The sequence below is a fragment of the Octopus sinensis genome, linkage group LG6 (genome assembly GCF_006345805.1).
Source record: "Octopus sinensis linkage group LG6, ASM634580v1, whole genome shotgun sequence".
In the NCBI taxonomy this organism is placed as follows: Eukaryota; Metazoa; Mollusca; class Cephalopoda; order Octopoda; family Octopodidae; genus Octopus; species Octopus sinensis.
In genome coordinates, this window is record NC_043002.1 from 95921866 (window position 1) to 95949588 (window position 27723).

The 27723-nt window shown below is 37.6% G+C and overlaps 1 protein-coding gene across 2 annotated transcripts in view; it reads right to left on the bottom strand.

Moving 5' to 3' along the window:
- Nucleotides 1-27559, bottom strand: part of LOC115212763 (protein arginine methyltransferase NDUFAF7, mitochondrial) — a 49322-nt gene extending 21763 nt beyond the window's left edge. Inside the window, exons 1-4 of one of the 2 annotated variants that reach the window (XM_029781433.2) lie at nt 27377-27559; nt 14819-14976; nt 9791-9871; nt 8354-8464 (exon numbers count right to left, since the gene is read on the bottom strand). In XM_029781433.2, the coding sequence (XP_029637293.2) occupies nt 8354-8464; nt 9791-9871; nt 14819-14976; nt 27377-27476 (450 nt within the window). In that variant the 5' untranslated portion in view covers nt 27477-27559. Of the gene's footprint in view, nt 1-8353; nt 8465-9790; nt 9872-14818; nt 14977-25178; nt 26373-27376 lie in introns of those variants that run through there. The other variant, XM_036504172.1, reaches the window with a different exon arrangement.
- Nucleotides 27560-27723: the final 164 nt, after the last annotated feature.

The following is a 27723-nucleotide window of genomic DNA, read 5'->3' on the forward strand; positions in this document are numbered from 1 at the left end:
CTGCATAAGAATAATATGTGTGTGTGTGTGTGTGTGTGTGCGTGTATATATATATATATATATATATAAACAGACATACATCATATATATATATATATATATATATATATATATATATATATAGCGCCGCCCCGACTGGCCTCGTGCCGGTGGCATGTAAAAAGCACCCACTACACTCACGGAGTGGTTGGCGTTAGGAAGGGCATCCAGCTGTAGAAACTCTGCCAGATCTGACTGGGCCTGATGAAGCCTTCTGGCTTCACAGGCCCCAGTTGAACCGTCCAACCCATGCTAGCATGGAAAACGGACGCTAAACGATGATGATGATGATGATGATATATATATATATATATATATAAAATAGATCAGGATTCAAGTGAATCAGAGAGAATATAAGGCTCCTGGTCGGGTCAAAAGGTAAAATGTGTACACAATAAAAAAAAGAGGAATATGTATGAGGGTACCAAGGTACAAGTAGAAATATATTCAGTTTATGTATGCTATTAACTGTACCCAACTGAGTATATCAACAGCCCTGAGGCTAATCAAGAAATAAACCCTGTTCTAAATATACAGTCCATAATATACTTCAGATTTACACATGCCACCGGTTCCAAGAAAGTTGAATAATCTCCTAATATAATAATGAGATATATATATATATAAATATATAATGTAATAAATAAAATATATGCATACATACAAACATATATGTATGTACCGACATCTACATGTATATATACATGCATATATGAATATATATACGTACAGGACATCACAGGAAGACGAAAAAATCAACAGAACGAAAACGGAAAAGACATTTTGTTACAACAGAAGGACAGAGACGTGGAACAAGACGAAACGAAAACGAAAATGGGAAAAACAATTAAGTGCAGCAGAAAAACGAAGTACAGGACATGCTGCACAAGAAAAAATCCCCTTCATCAGCTGTCGCTAGCAGACACGTGTTTCAAAGGCAGAGACAGAACATGTAAGGTCAAGCTAGGCCTTCCTATGAGAGAATTAAAATAAAATAAACTCGTAGAGGGGTAAACAAGCAAGAAAAAATGTAACACAAAAGGGACAAATATATATATAAATATATATATTTGTCCAAAATCACACAGTAGGGGTGAAGGGAGAGGAGATAAAATAGTAATTCAGTGAAGGAGAAGAAGTGAGAGTAATAGCCCTGACTGAGAGGGCATGAGAGAAAGTAATAGTAATGAGAGAGAGGAAGTGACAAAGAGAGTGTCATGTATCTTTTACTATAATAATACTCTTTTGTATTTCTCCGTCACAACACATGAATGAAAAAGGAAGGGGTGATCCACCAATGGAAGTGGGATGGTGAAAAGTTAACAGTGGAACAAAAATCAAACAGTGCTTCAACTGTGTGTTAGTATATGTGTGTGCTTGTGAAAGGGGGGAATGTGAATGTTTGTGTGTGTGTATGTGTGTGTTTGTGTAAAATATATTTATATATTTGAGTGAGTGTATATGTGTTTGTGTAAGTTTATTTAGAAAGATACATAAAAAATAGAATTACAGACACATGCGCATTTACACATACATATATATAAACAGACACACTTAAAAAGGAACGAAGTGGACTGTGACAAAGTATAGAAAATTGTGTTTTCTACAGACTGTGCTACTCATACATATAAATTAATACATATGCAGACACACACACACACAGAACTGAAGCCCTGTTTGATGAATTTTTTCACCTTTTTGTACCATTTTTTATACATAGAATACTACAATTAGCCATCATTTTTTACGCAGAGGATAAATAAATAACAACAGATGAATAATGTATGAATTCAACACACCTGTTTCCAATTAATTTTTATTGATTTATAGAGACATTACATCATTAGAAAAAACCATTTTCATCAGGTGAATACAAGAACCACAATATTCAAAATCATTCTCCTTTGCTATCATGAGGCTTTTTTGGAGCTGAATTTTCTATGGGTAGCCTGCCCTTGCTTACCCGCAGTGTGGCTTTGATTGAAATAGAAGATCAAATTATTTCAATGCAAGGTGAACCTATAGAAAATTTAGGTCTCCCACTAACTAATAGAGGGGATCTTAACTGTCTGTGCACTGAAATAATGGGGGAAATTTCGAATCTTTTTGGTTTGAACAGTAGTTTTTAACATAATTTCTAGGTAACTAAAACATTTTAAACTTCGTATACTGGTAGAATGTGTTTATAAAACATCTTTTTCTCTTGGCTTTATTGAGAAAATTCTATAGTTTGTAAGATATTTGGTTTTTTTTCTTCAATTTCTGCAATTTCAATCAATCAATGACGTGTATTGAGGTAAAAAATATTCTGTGCCATATGAATATGTCCCTCGTTTAAGAAACAGATTGGGTTTATTTACATTTGTGAAGAAAAAAAAGATACCCTTCCCCCACTCCTAACCCTAACCCTAAAAGAGATTGAAATGCAATAGATCAATTCTAGGGTCATAATTATGGGTGACAATTTCATATGACACCGCTAGAAAAAACTGCCGAAAAGATCCAAAATTTCCTATGATATGGAGGAATGACCATGTACAGAAATGATTATCTTCCCAAGCTTCTACCTGATCAACATCATGCAGATTCCACTGTCATAGAAAGTATTAACAATAACACAGGAGGACTTTATTTCCTAGATGCTCCAGGAGATTCTGGGGAAACATTTGTAATTAAACTCCCTCCAGCTAAAGTTTGTCAAGAAAATAAAATAACTTTAGCTACTGCTACTTCTGGGATTGCAGCAACATTACTATCTGGAGGTTGAACTGCCCATTCAATATTCAAGTCACCTTTAGATTTATCTAACAGAGAAGATGCAGTTTGTAATATATCTAAAAATTCTGGAATGGGAGAACTAATACAAAGATGTCACTTAATTGTCTGGAACGAATGTACCATGGCCCACAAAAAAGCTTTTGAAGCTGTGGACAGGACATTACAAGACATTAGAAATTGTAATTCCATGATGGGAAATGTCAATAATCTAGCACTCATAGCTGAATGTATAGGGGAATTAGAGAAGAAACTCCAGGCATGGAAACTAACCCTAGAATTGAGAGGTCTTAAGGTAAACCAAGCAAAAAGAAAGGTTTTAGTTAGTAGGAAAGACAGGATCCTGACACCTTCAAGGAAATGGCCTTGTTCATTGTGCAAAAAATAGTAGGTACAAACTCCATACTCTGCACCTGATGTAAGCTATAGACACACAAGAGATGTAGTGGAATCATAAGTAGACTATCCAAGAATGTAAGCATCATATGCAATAGATGAACTGGAGCTGTACATAGGAGTACACTGGAAATAGTTTCTCTTAAATTCACAAAAAGTAGTTGATAGCCTTTGTTACTTAAAAAATGTAATTAGCAAAGGAGGTGGTAGCTCTGAAAGTATAGTCGATAGAGTAAGAAGAGGTTGGAAAAAGTTTAAGGAGCTACAACTACTACTAACAACAAAAATATTTTCCCTTAGAGTGAAAGGCAAATCATATGACACCTGTGCATGGCAGTGAGACATGGGCCTTGAATGCAAAGGATTTGAGAAGATGGGAAAGAAATACAAAATGAAGATGTATACTCCATTTGACATGCAATGTAAGTGCACAAGAAAGACATAACACAAAGGTGCTGAGTGAAAAACTGAGTGAAAATAGGAATCAGACATAGTGTACAGGAAAGAAGACTATACAGATATGGATAAATGCTGTGTTGGAGGCACATGGCCTAGTGGTTAGAGCAGCAGACTCGCGGTCGAGATATCGCGGATTCGAATCTCAGACCGGGCAATGTGTGTGTTTATGAGCAAAACACCTAAGCTCCACGCGGCTCCGGCAGAAGGTAATGGCAAAACTTCTGCTGACTCTTTCGCCACAACTTTCTCTCACTCTTTCCTCCTGCATCTTGCAGCTCACTTGCGACGGACCTGCGTCCCATCCAGGTGGGGAACCCATATGCCAAGAAACCAGGAAACCGGCCCTTATGAGCCAGGCATGGCTCGAGAAGGAACAAACAAAAATGCTGTGTACAGACAAGGACAATTGTATAAAGAAATGCTGCTCACTAAAAATGGGTTGAACTTGCAGAAGAGGGAGATCCAGGAAGACATGGAATGATGTGGTAAAGACTAATCTCAGGACTTTGAACCTCATGGAGGAAATCACAAAGGACCAAGATGAGTGGTGATATACAGTTCTCAAGAAGACCTACCCACTTCAGAGAAACTGAGGTCCTGTAGAGCTGAGTGAGTCTGTACATATATATATACACACACACACATATATGAGAACAGCTGTGTGAAGTGAAGAAGTACCAAACTCTAACAGTGGAGGAAACCTGTGGAAGAGGTAGACTCAGGAAGACATGAGACAAGGTGGAGAAGCATAATCTTCAAATGTTGGGTCTCAGGGAGGCAATCACAAGTGACTGAGACCTTTGGTAATATGCTGTGCTTGAGAAAACCTGTCAAGCCAAGTGAAATCATAGTTGTGGGCAATGCTGACGTTATATAAATGGCACATAAAAAGCACCCACTACACTCTTGGAGTGGTTGGCATTAGGAAGCGCATCAAGCTGTAGAAACCATGCCAAATCAGATTGGAACCTGGTGCAGCTCCCCAGCTTAACAGTTTTCAGTCAAACCATCTAACCCATGCCAGTATGGAAAATGGATGTTAAATGATGATAATGATGATGATAATAGGTGTATATATATATATATATGTGGAGGCACAATGGCCCAGTGATTAGGGCAGCGGACTCGCGGTCGCAGGATCGCAGTTTCGACTCCCAGACCGGGCGTTGTGAGTGTTTATTGAGCGAAAACACCTAAAAGCTCCACGATGCTCCGGCAGGGGGTGGTGATCCCTGCTGTACTCTTTCACCACTCTTTCTCCCACACTTTCTTCTGTTGGCCTGCTCGCTTAGCCAGCGGGGTGGCATCATTCGAAGGCTAAAACAATGTGAACGCATTGTGACCAGCGATGTGTAACAACATCTGATGATCTGGTCAGTCACGTGATCACGTGATATATATATATATATATATATATATATATATATATATATATATATCCATCATTCATTCATTAATGCTGATCTCCATCCATACTTTCAATGATCACCCATCTATCCCCACAGTGCCACCACACTACAGAGGTTGGACAAAATAATGGAAACACCTAGCATCATAGCATCGTAAGTTTGAAATGTCTATAAAACTGTCAAAGGCTTGTTTATTTTTATGATTTTTGATTTATTATTAATGTTGCTTAATATGTTTTGCTAAAATTGCTCTTTCACTTAAGATATCATCAGGAAAAGGTAATTAAAATTCATTAAAATGACAGATCTACCAGATTTTCAAAGAGGTCAAATTGTTGGTGCTTGTATGGCAGGTGCTAGCATAATGAAAACAGCTGAAATGTTTGGTGTATCAAGAAGTACTGTCTCGAAAGTAATAACTTTCTTGAGGAAGAGGGAAAAACCTCCTCATTGAAACAAAACTCCAGAAGAAAACCAAAACTTTCAGATAGGGACCGTCAGACTCTTACACGTATTGTTAGAAAGGACCACAAAAGTACAGCTCCCAAAATTACTGCAGAGCTTAATAACCACCTCGTGAACCCAGTTTCCATAAAAACTGTTTGCTGGGAGTTACACAAAGCTGGATTTCATAGGAGGGCTGCAATCAGAAAACCACTACTTTCAAAAACAAATGTTGCAAAGCATTTAGAGTGGAGTAAAAACCTACAGAATTGGTTCCTAAAGCAGTGGAAGAATGTTATTTTCTCGGACGACTCATCTTTTAGCTTATTTCTGACAACCAGCCGAGTATACGTGTGGAGACAGCCAAAAGAAGCATTTGACCCAGACTGCCTTCTTCCAACTGTTAAACATGGAGGGGGATCTGTGATGATCGGGAGGGGGCTACATCTTGGAAATCCACTGACCCAATGGTTTCCCTTCATGGCAGAATTAATAGTGAAGACTATTTAAGTATGTTATCTGATCAAATTCATCCTTTGGTTGCAGAACTGTTTCCGGAGGGAAACGCAATCTTTCAGGATGATAATGCACCAATTCACACAGTTAAAGTTGTTACTGAGTGGCACAAGGAACATTCTAGTGAAGTTGAACATCTTATCTGGCCACCACAGTTCCTAGATCTCAATATTAATGAGCATTTATGATGCGATTTAGAAAAACAAGTAAGGAGTCAATATCCTCTACCACCATCACTACAAGAACTGGAGACTGTTTTAGCTGAAGAATGGACAAAAATTCCTTTGGAAACAATTCAAACTTTGTACAAGTCCATAATTTGTAGGATTCAAGCTGTAATTACTACCAAAGGCAGTTCTACCCCATATTAGAATAAATTTGTTTGAAATTTTAAGGTGTTTCCATTATTTTGTCCAACCCCTGTATCTCCCTCCCCCTATCATCATACATCCCACCCTCTCCATACATTGTGCCTTCCCTCCTCTCTCTTCCCCATTTACTCTAGCAAGCTCTCCAACAGCATGACATTTCTCTTTTGTCCACTCTGCTTACAGTGTCATAATTTCTATTTTGCTGCCCAGCACTAACAGACGTCTGCTACCCCATCCACTCCTGACACTCCCGAATCACTCATTCCCTACACACCTAGTACCTTGAAGGACTACTCTGATACCTCATCACCACTTATATCACTTTCCAGTTCCACTGCTCCAACCTTCTCTTCTAAAATGTGAGAATTCACGTAGCTCCTCTTCAGCAAGAAACCTGTTTTGCTCCAGCCCTTTCCTCCCATACTTTACTCCTCTCTACCCACTCCAAGCATAAAGTTTTCAGTGCAACATTCTATTTTATTACATCAATAGTGACAGGTTTTGTCTATGCAAGCTGCTGGCATGAATACATGCTACTGACAAAGCAGAAACGCACATCTAGCAACCACACCACCACTACAGAACAATTTATGATCTATACTTGTTGAAGGATGATTTATAATATATTCTTGCAAAGGCAAATGACCTAGTGGCTAGTGTTGCACTCGTAATTACCAGATCATGGGTTCAATTCCTAGATCAGGTGGCATGTTGTGTTCTTGAGCAAAACACTTCATTTCACATTGCTCTAGTGCTGTGTGGGGACCAGCATGTCAAAGAATAGACCCAACGTTTCCTCAGTATGTCATAAAAGGTAACTTAACCCTTTAGTATTCAAACTACACCTGTCAAATTTACACCTGTCTGTTTATTTATATTGTTTTGAATTAATCACATATTATCTCGAAGTTTTGAGGTTTCAACGATATGGTTGTTTATTTTTACAGTGACATTGTAGGACTGAGGCGAGAGGCTAGATCTGGCTTGTTTCAACATCAAACAGATTAAATATTTTGGCCAGACATGGCCAGTTTGAATGCTAAAGGGTTAAAGAGGTCAAAGTAGGAATTGCACTCTGACTTTGTAAAACCCTCGCCAGCAACGACTACCTAAACAGACCCATGGGTTGGAGGGTTGTTGCCTGAGTGGTGCAAAGCTATCATCTACCAGGAGTAGGGAATCACCAACAAATGGTGGATGCACTGATGCACTGCTACAGTGCATACCCCCATACTATTACTACTACTAGTTGATCACAGTCACCATATGATACATGCATTTGTTAATCACAGCCACAAGAGCTACCATACAATATCAGCTTTCAGTTTAAACAGCTGAAAATAAGCTTAATAGATATTATATTCCAAATAAATAAACACATGAATAGATAAAATGTTAGGCTAGAAAAAAACACATATGGCCACTCAGAAATAGTAATTCTTATTTATTGATTAGGGCATAAAAAAAAAAAGCTATTAAAGTTTCTTCCCCCAACATATCTGAAAATGATAATTTTTCTTTGAATATATTTTTTACTGCTGGGGGTAATTTAAAGACTTATTTAGGCCAGTATAAACACACACACACACAAACACACGCACACACACATACATATATATACACACACACATACAAGCACGAATGCATATTCACACACACACACACACACACACACAGAGTAGTGGGAGGGGGGGACTAGTAGCAGCGAAAAAAACAAATGAATGCTTAAAGCATGTACATAATGACTGTTTAGAAAACACTCAAGCTGATGGACATAGGCAATATATTTAAGTAGTGCCACAGATGTATATTGTAACACACACATACACACATATGGAGGAAGGCAATGAGAGAGAGAACGAGATAATAAATGTGTTTTATTCTGTCAAGATAAATAGATTTCTGTATCTTGCATACATAAAATATCAAAAAGTAAATACCTACCCTCAGCAAGTCATAAGCTAATGTACCTCGACCCGGTCCAAGTTCCACAACCTGCATCTTGGAAGGTTTACCACATTGCATCCACTCATTTACGCACCAGACACCTAACAACTAGACAATATAAAAATTCAATATCAAATAATATAAACCAAATATCAATTATCACTGTAAAAAAAATATAAATAGAATATATTTGATTATGGCCAATATATGTGCCATTAAATTAATTACAAGTAATACATAATTAGTTTTGTATAATTCCTAGGTTACTTTATAAGGAAATTAAATCTAACTACTCAGTAATTGAGAGGTACATTATTTCATTGATCTTGGAAGGATGAAAAGCAAAGAAGACCTTGGTGAGAATTAAGTCTCAGAAAGTAAAGGGCTATTACAGGCATGGGCAACCTTTTTCTATGTGCAGGCTGGATTAAGTTTTCTCACCAAAGTCGTGGACCAAAGCCCTAATTATAGACTTACAAAATATGTATGCACGTAAAAGGGCACCATTTGAGCATGATCGTTACAAACGTCGCCTTACTGGCACCTGTGCCAGTGGCATGTGTAAAAAGATTTGAGCAAGTCATTGCCAGTGCCGCCTGACTGGCCCCCGTGCTGGTGGCAGGTAAAAAGCACCCACTACACTCTCGGAGTGGTTGGCGTTAGGAAGAGCATCCAGCTGTAGAAACTCTGCTAGATCAGATTGGAGCCTGATGCAGCCATCTGGTTCACCAGTCCTCAGTCAAAATCGTCCAACTCATGCTAGCATGGAAAGCGGACGTTAAACGATGATGATGATGATGTGCTTATACAAGTATTTGCTGTATAATATAAAAAGGATATTAAAATAAGGGTAAGAACAAAACAATTTATTAATATATAACAAATGTAGTTGACTCAGTGAAATAATTTATTCATTCTCATAGGGAGAAAATAGCCATGAAACATTATTCTAATGGGATATTTGGGGTTGATGTTTCTTCACCAACATCTCGATGTTTGTAGAAATGCTCGAGGTGGCTACTCTCAAGTTATTTTCAAAATGATTATCAGTTATTCTTGATCTTGCTTTGGATTTAGTAGATTTCATTTTCGATAATAGCTGCTCACATTTATTTGTGCTCCCAAAGAGTGACATTTTCTTTCTAGCAAAATCCACGATCAAGGTGTAATTTTCTCTAGGTAGGCTCAAATATTATTGAGATCAACCATTGTTGGTGTCAACATTAAACTTGCTCTGCCAATGGGAACTCAAAGGAGGTTGGTCATGTTCAGTTTCAGTTTTCTTCCTCAACTTTACACTATAAATGGCCCTACAAGGAACACTAGACTCTTAATGGCATCACTCACAGAGTCATCAGGGCACACAAGCTCTCTACTATTACAATGAGAGATCATCAGAGAGAACAAACAATAATGAAAATCAAAAATGATTACCTCTCCAAATATCTGACTGATTTCAGGTGATGTAATGAAATCTCCAGCCACTCCAAAAACATCCTTATTCATGTAGTAACCCTGAAAGAAAGATGTGTGTATATATATATATAGCAATATATATAAAACTACTGGTGTGTTAAGAGTCTTTTGAGTCAATGTTATACTGTACAAGAGAACAAATCTTATAGATCTTTAACCAACATAAGTAAACAATATGACTGTATATATATAACATCTTCAAGAATAGAAAAGGTGGGAAAGCCAAAATAGTTCCAATCCTGTGTTGGGATTTCATTTTGACACCTTTCTCTTCCATCAGGTCTGTGTTGACCTGCTTTACTACAGACTTTTGTTATACATAATTAGTAATTTTTAACTATAGATGTTTTTCAAATATTGTGTCTGTAAATTTTTGTAACTATATATGTACATATGTACATAGAGAGAGGGGAAGAGGGAGGGGGAGAGGGGAGCTGAGAGAGGAAGAGAGAGATTTCATAATACAATTATAATGTTCAAGCAAAATACTGTCAATGTACCAATTAATTCATTAATCAAACTAGCTACTTAGTAGAATGTGTTTTATACACACACAATAAGCAAAGATGAATAACACAAGAAGATCAAAACTTGATAAATAAATAAGGGATTAGTTGTTTAACGTTTGTGAGTCGGAAGATAGTATCTTAACATTTTGGACATTAGGTCCTTCATCAAAAAAGAGAATTTCATAGGCAGAATGAGGAAGAGTAAAAAAAAGTAAGCATATAAAAGAAAGATAATCACAAACTTAGAAAATATTAATGATGATAAAAAAGATAACAATAACAATAGAAAAAAGAACAGTAGGGGAGGTGCAGGAGAAAGGTGGGTGGTTGGAAACAAGAGGGTAATGCTCTCCTATGAGAGGTTCAAAGGTAAGAAGGGAGGAAGGGGCATGTGTCAAAGTGCATCTGAGTCTAGAAGTAAGAATAAAGGAAAGGTGTGCATGCGTGCGTGTGTGTGTGTGTGTGTTGGTATGCTGTATATAACTGTATAGATGTCTGCAAATGTAGAAGTATGGTGGCATTGGTTAATAGAGATGGGGAGCATTGGTGTGTGTAATTATAAAGGTGGATAGTGTGAAAGGGTGCATGGGACGGTATGAGAATAAGGGGACAATAAAGGTGTCAAAGAAGCACATAGGATAGTGAAGAGCAAGGGGGAAGGTGTTATTTCTGTGTGTGAAAGTGTATGAACAAAAGCTTTTAGGGATGAAAAAACCTTTTTATTTTTTTTTTTTTTTTTTTTTTTTTTCAGACATGCAACAGTGAAACACTTGAAAATGGGGGAGTTTGAAAAGATTGAATTGAATTTGGGGATGAAAAGAAACGTCCAATAAATCAGTTAAAAGGGTCCAGGAAGAGGGTACAATCCAAGAAGAAAATAGATGCCAAGAGGTGAAAATTTAAATGAGCTTATACACATGTTAAAAGGTCAAAAAGTTAAGATATTATCTTCCAGCTCACAAGCATTAAACTATTACCTTACTCTGTTCTTCTTGAGTTGTTCATATGATTATCAAGTGTATGTGCATGTACATGCATGCGTGTGTGTAACACATTCTAGGCAGCTAGTTTGATTAATAAATTGCTGATATACATAAATTAACAGTGTTTTGTTTCAATGTTATGTGGTATTCCAAAACATACCTGTACAATTTTAGCCAACACTGTATAGATAGATGTAAACGCCTTGTCTATATATATATATATATATATATATATATATATATATATATATATACAATATCTTCATGGACAGAAACAGAAGGAGCTGAGTTAGTGACATAGTGTTTACATCTGTTCATATGTATAGATAACAGAAATTTGTATTCTGTAGTTCAGTATAGCATAGCTACATGTATACATATATATACACATTTATTACATAAAAACCTAGAATCAAGAGGTCTAAAAGTCAACTTATATGACAGAATATACAGTTCTGCAACCACCTGATAAGAGACCCCACCCATTATCCAGAAAAGAAGTGTGTAAAGCCCCTGCACTATGTAAACAATGTAAACTATGGATGCACAGCAGATGCACTGAAATCACAGACAAGCTGACAATAAAGGACTTTGCATGTTGCAATAGTAGTTCTTGGGACACAAAACTCTGCTTGTGAAGACCTGTTGAGGCAAGTGAAATCGGAATCGAAATTGAAATCGCTCAAAAATCAATGGAAATTGTAGTTGTGATACCAGTGCCAGTGGCACATAAAAGAACCATTCGAACGTGGCCGTTGCCAGCGCCGCCTCGACTGGCCTCTGTGCCGGTGGCATGTAAAAAGCACCAGCCGATCGTAGTCGTTGCCAGCCTCGCCTGGCACGTAAAAAGCACCCACTACACTCACGGAGTGGTTGGAGTTAGGAAGGGCATCCAGCTGTAGAAACACTGCCAGATCAGACTGGGCCTGGTGCAGCCTCCTGGCTTCCCAGACCCCAGTCGAACTGTCCAACCCATGCTAGCATGGAAAGGAGACATTAAACGATGATGATGATGATCATCATCATCATTCAGGGTCCATTTTCCATGACTGGAACTGGTAAACCAGAGAGCAGCACCAGACTCTAATTTGTTTTGGTATGGCTTCTATGGCTGGGTGCCCTTCCTTACACCGACTATTCCATTAAGTGTACTGGATGTTTCTTACGTGTCACCAGCATGAGTGCCTTTTACACGTTACCAGCACAGAAGCCTTTTATATGTCACTGGCACATGTGCCTCTTAATGTGTCACCAGCATGAGTGCCATTCACATGTCACCAGCCCTGGCCACAACTACAATTTCACTTAGTTTGATGTGTCTTCTCAAGCATAGCAAATCGCCTTTTTCAAATGTGTAGGTTTGTTAGCAGTGATTGATAGTTCCTATTACTTAACCCTTTTGTTACCAGCCTGGCTGAAACCGGCTCTGGCTCTGAGTACAAATGCCTTATTTTCATAAGTTTTGAATTAAAATCTTCCACCAAACCTTAGTCACATTTTATGTTTCTAACACTTAGCTTAATGATAACTAAGTTATTTTACTAAATTCTTTGTTATATTTAAAGTAATTGAAAGAAACACAGAGCATCTCAAAATTAATACAGTAACAAAAAGGTTAAATTACTTAATACGCAGTGGAGATAGTGAAAGTATAGTAGCTAGATTGGAAAATGTTCAGGGAAGTAATATCTCTGTTGGCAACACTTGTGCATGAAGTGTGATAGTGCATGGGAACAAATTAGGAGCACTCCGTCGGTTACAACGATGAGGGTCCCAGCTGATACGATCAACGGAACAGCTTGCTCGTGGAATTAACATGCAAGTGGCTGAGCACTCCACAGACACGTGTACCCTTAACGTAGTTCTCGGGGATATTCAGCGTGACACAGAGTGTGACAAGGCTGGCCCTTTGAAATACAGGTACAACAGAAACAGGAAGAAAGAGGGAGAGAAAGTTGTGGTGAAAGAGTACAGTAGGGTTCACCACCACCCCCTGCAGGAGCCTCGTGAAGCTTTAGGTGTTTTCGCTCAATAAACACTCACAATGCCTGGTCTGGGAATCGAAACCACGATCCTATGACCGCGAGTCCGCTGCCCTAACCACTGGGCCATTGCGCCTCCACTTGGGAACAAAAACACTGGCACCGACTGAGAAGATGTGCAAAGACTGGAAATAACTGAGGTGAACACTTTCCACAAGATGAGTAATGTTAACACATACAAACAACAGCTTACAGATAATTCAAGAGAAAAAATAAAAGGTATAAGCATGATTAGCTGTGATGTGCAAGAGGGAAGACCTTGCTCATATAGACATATGATGTATATTAAAGATTAAATTTTAGTGAAGAAGTGCAAAGTAATCCAAGTGGAAGGAGCTTGTAGTAGAGAGGAAGACGAAGTGTGAAAAGCTGATCTCAAGATGAAGGAGACGATAAGGGGCCACACATGGTGAAATGCTGTGTTAACTGAAGGATGTATGAGAAAATGGATGTTAATGGGTGAGGATGATGATAATGATGATAATGATTATGTATTGTATATGTACAAATATATATGAGCATATACATGTATATGTGTATATGTGTGTTCATCAGAGAGATAGAGACAGAGAATGAGAATGAAAGAGAAAAAGAAAAGGAAGAAGAGGAGAAACTTCCTTTCCAAGTTTCAGTTTTAATGAACCTTCAATTATAAACTGAAAATTTTCTAAATGCAAGACCAAGGCCCTTATGACATGCACAGAAAAGACATAAGTAGGGGCAACTATCTAGGTCTTCTAACCAAGAAATTTCTCATAATTGTTGAGGTTGCAAGTGTCCCCATTTTAAGAGTTACTTTAATGTACATGTCAATGATGTTGCTTTCAAAAGGTTGTTCATTCTGTATTCTGATAAGTGTCAATATGTTTTATAAAAATAAGGCCAGTTAATATCCTGTTAGCAAGAAGGACTATACTTTTAGATGAAGTGGGTAAATTCCTCATTGTAGATAAAAGTATTTATGAGTGTTGGCATGTCTAACTTCTTTTATTTCAAAACCACATAGTCCCAATATCAATTCCCCTGTGCAACATCTTGTTCAGAAAAGAGAGTTTAAACCCATTACAGTCAGAATAAAAAAACATAAACTGCAACAATATGTTATTCACTCATATAAATCATTGCCTTTACTTCTAGTTGACAGTTTATGTATATTTTTCAGGAAAAGGATTAATTATGCTCTTAAAAACTATTATTGATTATTTTTAATAACTTGACCATTGTTACCATCTTATTAATAATAAAATTATATTTTTTCTGAATTTTAAATACAACTTGTTAAATGGAAGGTTGAAGAGCACTGTGAGATATTTTCACTCCATTTCAAAAGAACTATTTTACAGTACGGTCTTAAAAATTGTCATGGCTTAAACAAACCATTAAACCAAGGTGGAAAAGTAAACCAACACTCAAAACATTCCCTAAATACCAAAACAAGAAAAATATACTTACCGATGTAGGATGAGTTAATACTGTTCGCATGTAATCTGCTACGGTAATGGGACCACTAAGAGAGATTTTTGCTTTCAAGTAATTAGACAAATCCTTTGAGGTCTCAGTTGTGGATAAACACCGATAAGGAAATGGCAATATTTTAGATGCCCGTGAAACTAGTAGAAATTTTAAAAAATAATAAAACAGTTTGTCAACATACATTTATCCATTATATTTTCAAAAGATAAAATAATTTTTATTTATTACATAATGTAATCAAAATGTTTGGTTATTTGTTTTTTGGTTTGTGTTTTGTATGGTTGGATAAAATGAGAAATACATTCAATATACTAAAATATTCCTCTCCCAAATACTTCTTCTTGGTAATGGGAGCTTTTTCCTTTTCATTTTCTTCTATTCTTTTATGTCTGGCAAATTTTCATGGCAACCTCACTAGTGCTGGTGCTATGAAAAAAAAAGCACCCAGTACACTCTGTAAAATGGTTGGTGTTAGGAAGGGTTTCAAACCGTAGAAACCATGCCAAAGATAACAGTGGAGCTTGATGCAGCCCTGCAGCTCACTGGTTCCCTGTTAAACCATCCAACCCATGCCAGAAAGGAAATCAGATATTGCCACTTAGCTAGTTTGTTGTGTTCTGTGATTTTACATTGATTGTTTTGTGTTCCAAGTGAGCATCATGAAATTTTACCATGTCCAACAGTGACACTGATGAAAATCTCCTTAACAAGTCTGATTTCTCTCAGCCTAGCAGTGAATCAGGTACTGAAACTGGTGAAAACAACCAACAAGTAATGGAGAAGATCAAAATTACTATGGTGATGATGTTGTGAACTCTTGGTTTAGGATTAGGGATACTGAACTAGATGGCACGTTTGAATAAATGCTGAGGTTTCAGTTTGATTCATAAAGGTTGTATTAGTTCATTGAATTTCCTACAAGAATATATATAGTTTTATATATGAAAGGAATTACTTTATTTCTTGTAATTTTTTTGAAAAATAATTGCATGCTGGGAAAAGGGCTCTGTCTTCTTGGAACTGAAACTCCAAATGAGGCTCCATCTTCAAAGGGTTAAATGATGATGATGAATAAACATTCTATCAGTTAAATAACATGAATAATCTATTGATAGTGATATGAGTGATTTAGCCCAAGGTCAGTTCTGATATAGCAGATCTATGATGAAAGGTGTTCTAGCCAAAACCATCTCATCATTTACTTTAACAACAACACCTGGCTCCTGGATAACCATAGCAGAGTCCTTTCTATTGCAGGTATTCAGACAAAGTCTTCAGGGTAAGGGTAACTTCCTTCTTACCTTCCATCAGTCTCAGAGGCTTAGCAAAGGATCAGATCCTTTCTCATTGCCTTCACAAGGTTGTCCTCATCACAGGTCTGTAAGAAGAGGCTGTATCTATGGCTTCCACAGGTTTGTAGGAAGAGGATGTACCCATTGCCTTCACAAATTTGTAAGAAATGGCTGTATCTATTGCATTCACAGGCCAGCAAGAAGGAGTTTTACACACAGACTTCAAGGACTTTCTATGACCTGTTGAATTAATGCTATTAATGTTCTTCTAAACAGTTGACAACTATAAGAAAAATATGTACAGGCACAGGTAAGAAGTTTGCTTCTAAAATAACATGATCATGGGTTCAATCTCACTGTATGGTACCTTGTGCAAGAGTTTTTTACAATAGCCTTGGCCTGATCAAAAACTTGTGGGAGGATTCAGATGAAAATTGAAAGAAGCTCATCATGTCTATCCATCTGTCTATCAGTTAACTTGTCAATTTAGCGAGCTAGCTATCTATGTGTGTGTGCCTTTGTGTTTGTGTTAGCCCCCTACCATTGCTTGATAACTGGTGTTGATTTGTATATGCCTCTGTAACTTGGTAGTTTGACAAAAGAGACCAATAGAGTAGGTTCCGGGCATAAAAACAAGTACTGGGATCAATTTGTTCAAAACAATCTGTCAAAGCAGTGCCCCAGCATGGCTACAATAAAATGACTAAGACAAGTAAAAGACAATGTCAATTCATTTATAATTTATAATGTTGAGTCAATGTTGATTTTCACAGATATCTTTGACTATCGGTGTAGTGTATAGCAGCAATTTTCATTGGTGTTTCAATGATTAAGTAATTTTCAGTAATATAGTTTACAAATGGCTTCAAGGGAGAGTAACCATGGTTTGTGATATAGGCACAAAGCCAGCAATTCTGAAAGGAGGGTTTAGTTGACATTGCTAACCCCAGTACTTCACTGTTATTGAATTTTCTGAACCTCAAAAGGATAAAAAAACAAAGTTAACCTTAGTGGGCTTTGAACTCAGAACATAAATAGCCAGCATTTTCCCCAATGCTCAAATCATTCTGCTAGCTTGACACCTTAACCCTTTAGTGTTCACATCATTCTGCCAAAACTAATGCTTTTTTATCCACATTGTTTTGAACTAATCATGCATTATCTTGTAGCTATGAGATTTTGATGAGGTAACTGTTAATGTTTAAAATGATATTGTAGGGTTGGTGTGAGAGACCAGATCTGAACATAAAACAGGCAGAATACTTTTGGCTGGATATGGCCGGTTTAAATGCTAAAGGGTTAAGGGAGAACAATGATTCAGTGAATAGGCTTGTGACTCTATCTTTGAATTAGAAACAGGAACTTATAAATAAGAAAGTTATCAGCTTGTGCCTGGTGGCAAGAGTTTTTTGTATGATGAGTAAGGTATTAAAAAGCAAACTATTCTGTACACATGCAATGTTGTGGATGAACATACATTTTCTTTGAAATGTAAATTTGATGCAAATTCTAAATCAGAGGTCAGCGAACAGGGGTAAAAATGAAATTTTGTGGGTTAATGAAGACTGACTAGATATAAGTAAAATTATATAAAAAATGTGTTCCTTGTTGCAACAGAAATTCTTCTTCCGACATGAGGAGGTGATCAAAAAGTTGCTGCCTTTTACAACAACCTACCTCTGTGAACAATGATCTTACATTCTGATGAACATAAAAACAAAGCAGAGTAATTGACTGGACCCTGAAGACTGTATCCAAATTGCTCTGGCATCAAGATTCCTCAATTTTGATATAATTGTAACAAAAACAAAACATTATTTCACCAAAACCTGATTTGAAAAGGTTTCTAGAAAAATCCTTTTTTTATTGCATTTGTTTTATACTTTTTACAGTTATAATGGTACTCTCAATATAAATAGATTCAATAAAACTTTTGAATTCAAAGAATCTATGATTTTCTTCCTTTCAGATCAAGGGGGTAACCTCAGCATAAATAAATATATTTTGAGATAATTGGTTAAAAACGTTCCTGATTTCCTGTTCTAAATCATGACCAGTTGTTGCTGGGATGCACCTGAAAGTTGCAAGTCCTGAGAAGACTGTGACGTGGTGGTTTATCTATCAACAACTCTTGAGTAATAATGTCCATAGTGTAGGAATTAAAAGTGCTGCTACTAAACTAGTTAAGCATACAGGCATCAATAATTTCAAAGTTAGTGATACAGTAGTTTAGAAATTATCATGGAACCAGTACTAAAATTATCCATCATCAACCTTAAATGCTCATTTATCATACTTAGAATTTTAACAGGATCTGACAAGTCACAGAGCTGCATCAAGCCCCAATAACAGCTATGCCATGGATTCTATGGCTAGATGCCTTTCCTAATGCCAACCACATTCTAGCATGTACTGGGTGCATTTTTCGTAACATTAACAATGTAGCTTGTGAGATAAAGAAAAGAGAAAAGCTCCCTCAACTGAATTGGAAAGCATTTGAGAGAGTGGGGTAGCTTTATGCCAGGATTTGAAGGCTAAAGCATGATAGAGGGACAACTGCAGGTGCTTTGTTATAGAAGAGAAACATGGTTACCCAGTATTATGTGAGGGTGGAAGAGGGTAGCGGTAAGGGAGATAAAGTTGGTGATGGTGATGGGGTGCCAGAGCACAATGCTGAAATTAAAAAGCTAATTTTTTATATTTTTACATACTGTGTAATGTTAAATACTCTTATAAAATATATACTTGTCTTGTTATACGACTTTTACAGAATTTTCAGTAATATTGTTATTGTGTATCCTGCTCAATGTACAATGTATGTGATCACGTGACCGACCAGACCATCAGATGTTGTTACACATCGCTGGTCACAATGCGTTCACATTGTTTTAGCCTTCGAATGACGCCACTCCACTGGCTAAGCGAGCAGGCCAACAGAAGAAAGAGTGGGAGAAAGTTGTGGTGAAAGAGTACAGCAGGGATCACCACCCCCTGCCGGAGCCTCATGGAGCTTTTAGGTGTGTTCGCTCAATAAACACTCACAACACCCGGTCTGGGAATCGAAACCGCGATCCTGCGACCGCGAGTCCGCTGTCCTAACCACTAGGCCATTGCGCCTCCACACAATGTATGTATTTCCAATATTATATACATATCAATTTTAACCCTACATAACTCAGACAATCAACTGCAACAGATATCCTTTTAATCTGACTGGCACATTTTAATGAGAGTGTATTCTAGTGCCTTCCAGCCTTTAAACTTGTTTAACATTCACATTATTCAGTCAAATAAAATAATAATAAATGTGCCCTTTTAAAGCCTAGCCAGGCACATGGGCCCGTTTTCCCAGTTTTGATGGTGTATGTGTTCCCCAGCTGGATGGGACACCAGTCCATCGCAGCATTACTCATTTTTGCCAGCTGAGTGGACTGGAACAATGTGAAATGAAGTGTTTTGCTCAAGAACACAATGCGTCGCCCGGTCCAGGAATTGAAACCACAATCTTATGATCATGATGTTGACACCCTAACCACTAAGCCACGCACCTCCACTTTTGTCAAATATAATGCTTTATTATTCAATTGTTTTATATTAACCATGCATTATCTCATAGCTTTGAAATTTTGATGATGTGATTGTTTATTTTTAGAATGATCTAGTAGGGTAGATACGAGAAGTCAGATCTGGTCAGTTTGAACATAAAACAAGTAGAATATTTTGGTTGGATATGGACAGTTTATATGCTAAAGGGTTAAAGAAAACAGTAAGTTTGTTTTACTAAAAATAAACAAAAATAAATATACATATTTTTTTCAAATATGAATTAGAAGCAGCTCAGGTTATATAAACAAAATTTAGGTGTAGGAGCGGCTGTGTGGGAAGTAACTAGCTTACGAACCACATGGTTCCAGGTTCAGTCCCACTGCGTGGCATCTTGGGCAAGTGTCTTCTACTATGGCCTCGGGCCGACCAAAGCCTTGTGAGTGGATTTGGTAGACGAAAACTGAAAGAAGTCCGTCGTATATATATATATATATATATATGTATGTGAGTGTATATGTTTGTGTGTTTTGTTTGTTCCCCCAACATCACTTGACAACCGATGCTGGTGTGTTTACGTCCCCATAACTTAGCTGTTTGGCAAAAGAGACCGATAGGATAAGTACTAGGCTTACAAAGAATAAGTCCTGGGGTCAATGTGCTCGACTAAAGGTGGTGCTCCAGCATGGCCACAGTCAAATGACTGAAACAAGTAAAAGAGTATACATTTTTTTTAGAAATTAAACAATGTAAATTTGTTGACTAGATCACATGTGAGAGAAAAGTAACTCAAAGTAAGTAATTCATGCTAATCTTTATTCTATAAATGGGAAATATAGACAATACATTCTGATGTCAAGCAATTTCATGACATGCCTGTATAACTTCAAGACACATTAGAGTGCTGTGAAACAGGTACTGTTCTATGGTTATGGACATCTATATATAACTTAATAGTTACATACAGATTTTATTACTATTAAACATTCTATCTGAAATTCACTGACTAAAGAGGTCAGAGTATTTTTAAAATACTTGTTGCTATTAATGAACTTCAAACTTTTTCCTGAATCATTGTTTTATATTTTTCCTGAATACACCAACTATATATGATTTTGTTGTGGTTGAGTGGTAAGAAGTTTACTTCCCAACCATATGGTTCTGGGTCCAGTCCCATTGTGAGACACCTTGGGCAAATGTCTACTACAGCACTTGGCCAACAAAGCCTTGTGAGTGGATTTGGTAAATGGAAACCGAAGGAAGCCCATTGTATGTATATATACATATATATATATATTGATAAAAATGGTAAGATGACAAAAGAAAGAAAGAGACCTTGATATTATGCAAATAGAGGTATTTATCTGTGTGTGCAGTCAGTATATTAGAAATAGCAACCAAATCCCTGTCAGATCACACCATACTGTCTTGAGAAATAAAAAGACAAAATGTACAAAGTAATTGTAGGCATACTTCTAAAATAGTGAAGGCGTGTGGCTCAGTGGTTAGAGCGTCGAGCTTACGATCATGAGGTTGTGAGCTCGAATCCCAGACTGGGCTGCGTGTTGTGTTCTTGAGCAAGACACTTTATTTCACGTTGCTCCAGTTCACTCAGCTGCAGAAATGAGTTCCGATGTCACTGGTGCCAAGCTGTATCGGCCTTTGCCTTTCCCTTGGATGACATCGGTGGCGTGGAGAGGGGAGGCTGGTATGCATGGGCGACTACTGGTCTTCCATAAAAAACCTGGCCCAGACATGTGGCTTTGAGGGTAACTCTCTAGGTGCAAGCCCATGGTCAGTGTCATGACCGAAGGGGATCACACACACTTCTAAAACGATAATGGTCAATATGAGAATATCTTTGATCATAAGTCTGTCAGGGCTGACTGGAACTAAACAACGGCAGAAACGATCAGATTTTGTGATGAGGCAAAATCCTGTTTTGGAATGCAGCCTTAGCTATTTTATAGATATGCTTATTTGGCAGATGTACAATTTGAAATGTCTTGAATGCCTATGTGTAGGTGTGATGACTGCACTATCTGTATCAGTTTAATGTGCTTGAAAAGACATGACAAGTAAAATTGTGGCTGTCCATGCATACTGGCATGTCCTCTACATCTCTCTATCAGCCAAGAGATTCTAGTCTTGCAGGCTCATGGGGGCTGGTGCCATGTAAAAGCACCTAAACTGACTAGTGCCATAAACAGACTAGTGTCAGTTGCAAACAGTGGTGAGAGATGAACACATACACACATAACTACCTACCTATTTACCTGCCTGCCTGTCTATGTATGTCTGTATACACACACACACACACACATCACAAATGTCCAATGAATAGGAATGAAACACCGAGTAACAGTTTTGTGAAGATTTTGCAGCTTTAATAAAAGCATATTACTCTACCTTAGAGTATTATTTTTTTCCACTTTGTTTTGCATTTATGTGCTTACTCATGTGTGTGTGTGTGTGCATATATATATCTTATATCTTTATATATAAAAGTGAAGTTGTGTGTCTGTCTCCTACGATTTAGATTCCTAACTACTCCCACATTTTGCGGTGCAGTTTAACCAAAACCGGGGTCATGGATGATCATGGGATTGCACCTAGAAAGTTACCCTCTGAAGTACAAGTCCGAGTAAGATTGTTTATAGAAGACCAGCAGTCGCCCATGCATACCAGCCTCCTCTCTCCATGCCACTGATGTTATCCAAGGGAAAGGTAAATACTGATACAGCTTGGCACCAGAGACATCGCAACTCATTTCTACAACTGAGTGAACAGGAGCAACATGAAATAAAGTGTCTTGCTCAAGAACACAACACAGAGCCTGGTCCAGGAATCAAACTCACTATCTCATGATTGCGAGCCCAATACTCCAACTACTGAGCCATGCATCTTCACTGCACAGATAATGGCTCCTATGTAACAAAACTTCATAAAGATTAACCTTTGCAACACTTGAAGCTTTTATCTTTATTTTATATCATGCATTTTGTCAAAAATGTCATCATTTATTATACATTTTACAATGGGCTAGTCCCTGTTTACTGCATTTCCAATAGTGAGAGTGACAAAGAACTGTTTGTAGAAGTAGGTCCACTTTTTTGTCCACGTGTGTCCAAGAAAGAGAGAGAGAGAGACATACACACACACAATTGACTTTCACACAATTTCCATCCACCAAACTTCAATCACAAGACAATAGTGAACCAAAGACCATGATTGAAGACACTTCCGCATGATGCCACAAAGTCGGATTGAAACTGGAATCACATATTTGTAAAACAAACATCTTAACTTCACAGCCATATCTTTATCTCCCCATACACTCAAGATGATATTTATGTGCTTGCAGACTTACAGATCACACAGTCTATACAATCGCAAATTGTCTCTAGCACCTTTGCAGTACACTAGAAACATAGGTTAGGGTCCGTTAAAGGCTAACTATATAGTTAATCTTTTACTTGTTTCAGTCATTTGACTGTGGCCATGCTGGAGCACCGCCTTTAGTTGACCAAATCAACCCCAGGACTTATTCTTTGCAAGCCTAGTACTTATTCTATCAGTCTCTTTTGCCAAACCGCTAAGTTACGGGGACGTAAACACACCAGCATCGCTTGCCAAGCGATGTGGGGGGGGGACAAACACAGACACACACACATATATATATATATACACATACATACGACGGGCTTCTTTCAATTTCTGTCTACCAAATCCACTCACAAGGCTTTGGTCGGCCCGAGGCTATAGTAGAAGACACTTGCCCAAGGTTCCACGCAGTGGGACTGAACGCGGAACCATGGGGTTTGTTAGCAAGCTACTTACCACACAGCCACTCCCACACCTATATAGGGTGTAGATATGGGGCGTGCATGGGTAGATAAAAATATGGCTATAAAGTTAAGATGTTTGTTTCACAACTATGTGATTCCAGTTTCAATCCCACTTTATATATTATTGAGAGATACAAATTCCATTCTATTTATTCAGTCCAATACAACAGACTTCTTCAAACATTCTCTCAAATATTATTTGAATCTTTTTATTTAAAGAAACCAGGTTGTTGCTTTTGTTCTCTAATCTCAGATCAATTTTGATCAAGCAGATTAAAAAGTATTTCATTTGCGACCATCCTGCCTTTTTTATAGACATAATATATCTTGGATCATATTTTAAAGTTACTAAAAATGATAGACCACCACACAGTAAGATTATGTATCATAACCCCACATATTGTTGTATAGAGAAACTGTATACCTCTCCTGGTAAAAAGTGGTAGGAGACAGCCATTATGAATAGACCATTACCTGGTAGTTGAGAGTCAAGAGTCAACAGTTCTAGTTCGTGTCTTGTAGAGCTATTAGCAATAGTAAAACAAAAGTTATTGTATTACTATTCTGGTTCAAAGAGATACAACGGTATCTGATGACAAGTAACTACTGTGGTTACTAGCATAAAATAGCAACTACAGTACAACGGCAGTCACACATCACCCCAGTGGGAAGAACCCACTTTACAACACACATATAACATTTTAGCAATAACACAAAGACTAGGATTCCATCTGAGGATCTTTGATTAGTTACTGACCCACTTATAAGCTTTAGTAAGATCCACATTTGAATACAGTTCATATCTATGGAATGGTGCTGCTGCACAAAACCTTCCTAGGTTGTATCTTTAAAAAGCTATTTGAGTGATTGGCAAAGATTTACTAGCAAGCTGGACATACTGTCTCCTAGATGTGCTGTTTCATCTATTTTTTTCTTGTACAACAACTGCAATGGCTTCTGCTCTTCTGAGCTAACTAGCTACTTGCCTTCTGCACTCAGAGCCATTCAACACATCTGCTTCTCCCATCCATCTCTAATCATTCTGTATCATATCCAACACTCTTGTTGTCTTTCCATTTTTGTGCTACTTTATGGCCTTGACAATCTCTCTTAGCATTGGAATCTCATCCAGTTGTGTTTTCTCTTGCTGTCATGATATATGATGCATTCCTAAGTCATGGGCCATATGGACAATGCTGAGGAAAGTCAGCAAATATTCTGACTTTCAATTCAGGATGGATGCCTTATCTGTGAAAATTGCCTAACCATTTGCATAAAGCAAGGGACTCTGAATATTCAAAGCCTCATAAAATCTTCTGTAGTCACTGGTACCTGTGCAAAACAGAGTTCTTTCTGTGAGATTGGTCCACATTCTGAATCTCTTGAAAATAGTGCTAGAAATTTCTGCACACAAGGCATAAGGTTGCTTGCTTTTTGAGACAAGAGAGCCTAAAGGAAGGTGAGTCTGGTGAGTGAATCTCTTCTCAACCAACATATTCTGGTCATTTTCATTGAACTAATCCTTATTTTTCTTTATGGAAAATCTAGGTCTGCTTCAGAAGACTGCATTATGGTGTTTTCTAAGTTTTCCCTCAGCACTTTTGAAGCAGGATCTATAGGTGAGTCAGGATCTTCATGCTTTAATTGAAGATTCACCTTGAAGTTAACTTTCACTTCAGCAGACTGGAAGCTACCAGCTTGAAATGCTTTCCTCAAGACTCCTTTCTTTGGCTTGAGTTTGAAACAGAGACTCAGTTTGTAGTGGGAAGGATGTTGGTCCGCACCACACTGAGCATTACTGAGGAGAATAAAGTGTTTAAAAAATCTTTCTGGCACACCAAAATATAGCCCATGAGCTACCAATGCTTGGACCAAGGATGCCGGCTGTCTTGATGGTGGAAAATGTTGATGGTTGAGAATTGCTTCTCCACTCAAAACTCTAATACAAATTCTCCACCAGCCTACACCTACCTGCAACACCACCAGTGAGGCATAGTTGAAGACAGTCCACCAGTTCAATTACCTGTAAGGCAAACTTTCCACTAGCCACAGTGACAATGAGAGACTGAAGAAAAGCTACATACTAAATGTGAAAGTTATAATAATAGTAAACGAAGTCTGAGACCAAAAATCTATAGAGCATAATACTATTGTGTAATATTTGTGCCTTTTCTAGTGTTAGAGGTATAGGGGAGTATGAGTCAACGAGTCTCTACAGCAGGTATGGGGAATTATTTACTAAGAGAACAAATTGCTTAAGGACCGGTGGACATGAACATCTACTGGTCCTTATGCAGATGCAATTTGTGCTGAGGAAAATAATGAATCGTTAATTTTACAAATTCATAACTATGAAACTTATGTCAAATTATTGTTTTGGCCGTTAGGCTTAGATCGTTTTTATTCGCTTATTTATTTTCATAAATGTTTTTAGAGAGTGAGAGGGCCGAAGAGTCAAAAACATGTCCCTATTTGTCGGGTCCCACAAAGAAAAAGCTAAAACGTCACCGTGTACTTGAATTTTAAGAGAGTTCCTTTCCCCACTTTCTAAATCCGAAAAGTCTTGAAGCGGGGGCTTTTCTTTTGGTAACATAGTCTCTCGACCAGCTAGAAATAGTAGTCAAGTTTGCCTCAAAAGACACGCTATCTACAACTTACTTATGAAAGATATGCACATTAGATAATGTAGTTTCAGATATGCATTGCACAAGAGAAAACTGGGATGGTCAAAGTTGGAACGCCCTTGATCATAGATCAGCCTAGTCAGGGATAACCTGGGGTTAAACAACATCAATGAAAGACTGGCACTCCGTCGGTTACGACGAGTTTCCAGTTGGTCCGATCAACGGAACAGCTTGCTCGTGAAATTAACGTGCAAGTGACTGAGCATTTCACAAACACGCGTACCCTTAACGTAGTTCTCGGGGCGATTCAAACAGGGATGATCCTTTGAATTACAGTTACAAGCCATTTTGACCAGCTGAGTGAACTGGAGTAACGTGAAACAAAGTGTCTTGCACAAGGACACGGCGCACCGCCAGGAATCGAACTGATGACCATACAAACGGGAGCAGAATATCCTAACCACCTCAGCCATGCGCCTTCACAAACAACAGCAATAACCCCCTAGTGCACAAACACATTATTCTATATCTTTTATCGTTACTTTTGCGGTTGCAACCCCTCTGAACTGGCAAGGTTAACCCCCCCACTTTCGTTGCTCCTATTTGTGCCTTATTCACCAAATTTAGCATTCATTACTTTTCCCAATCCTTCAAATTCTCACAATTGGAACCGCTGCAATTTACGCCCAGCTCATATTTCCCTACGGACATTATTACAGCGATTTCACCGATCAGAGAGAAAGCCGGCAAAGGTTTTAAGCATCGATCTTTGTCCTCCAGCATCTGAATGATAGATGAGATAGATAATTAAATAGCCTATATGCGGTTAGAAGTAACAGCTAAGCTTGTTCCAAAACATACCCTACCGTCTTTACAAAAAAGAAGTGGGGGAAAAACAGATAATGTAGTTTTGTACGTATTATATTCGGTAAATATTTTGATCGTAATTAATTATGGGGCTAAATAATAACAATAGCAAATTATAATAGTTAGAAACTGAATTCGTCAACAACGAAAACACAACGAATTTCATCTTTACAAACTGTTCTCCGATTTCATTTAACTATTAACTTATTATGAGGGAGAAAACTAAAAGATGTGTAACTTTATAAAACGACAAAAATACTTAAATATCCATGCACGTGTTAGTACAAATTGTCAACTATTATAACCTAAACACAAGTTTATAATTTCAGTGTGAATATCTGGTATTAATATAATTCAATATACCTCGTAACAGTGACATATGAGGTGCTTTAAATAAATCCTTAATTCCAAGGAAATGTCTTTGTATAATGTTGTCAAGTGACATCAAACAATTCCTTATCATACTTTCCCTCTTAATTGTCGAAATCCTTTCATAACGTTGACCTTCGTTTCGGTGGTGTGCATTAGGCCACGTACTCCTTAAACGATACATAAACCGTACATTTCGGCGAAAAAAATGCTATTTACACATCTAAGTTATTAATTCAAATATAATTAGCATATACGTCTTTATTTTTAATAATTGTAAATAATATTATTGCTTCGTAGTTAGTTAATTAAGTGTATTTTTAATGGAACTATTTTTCCTC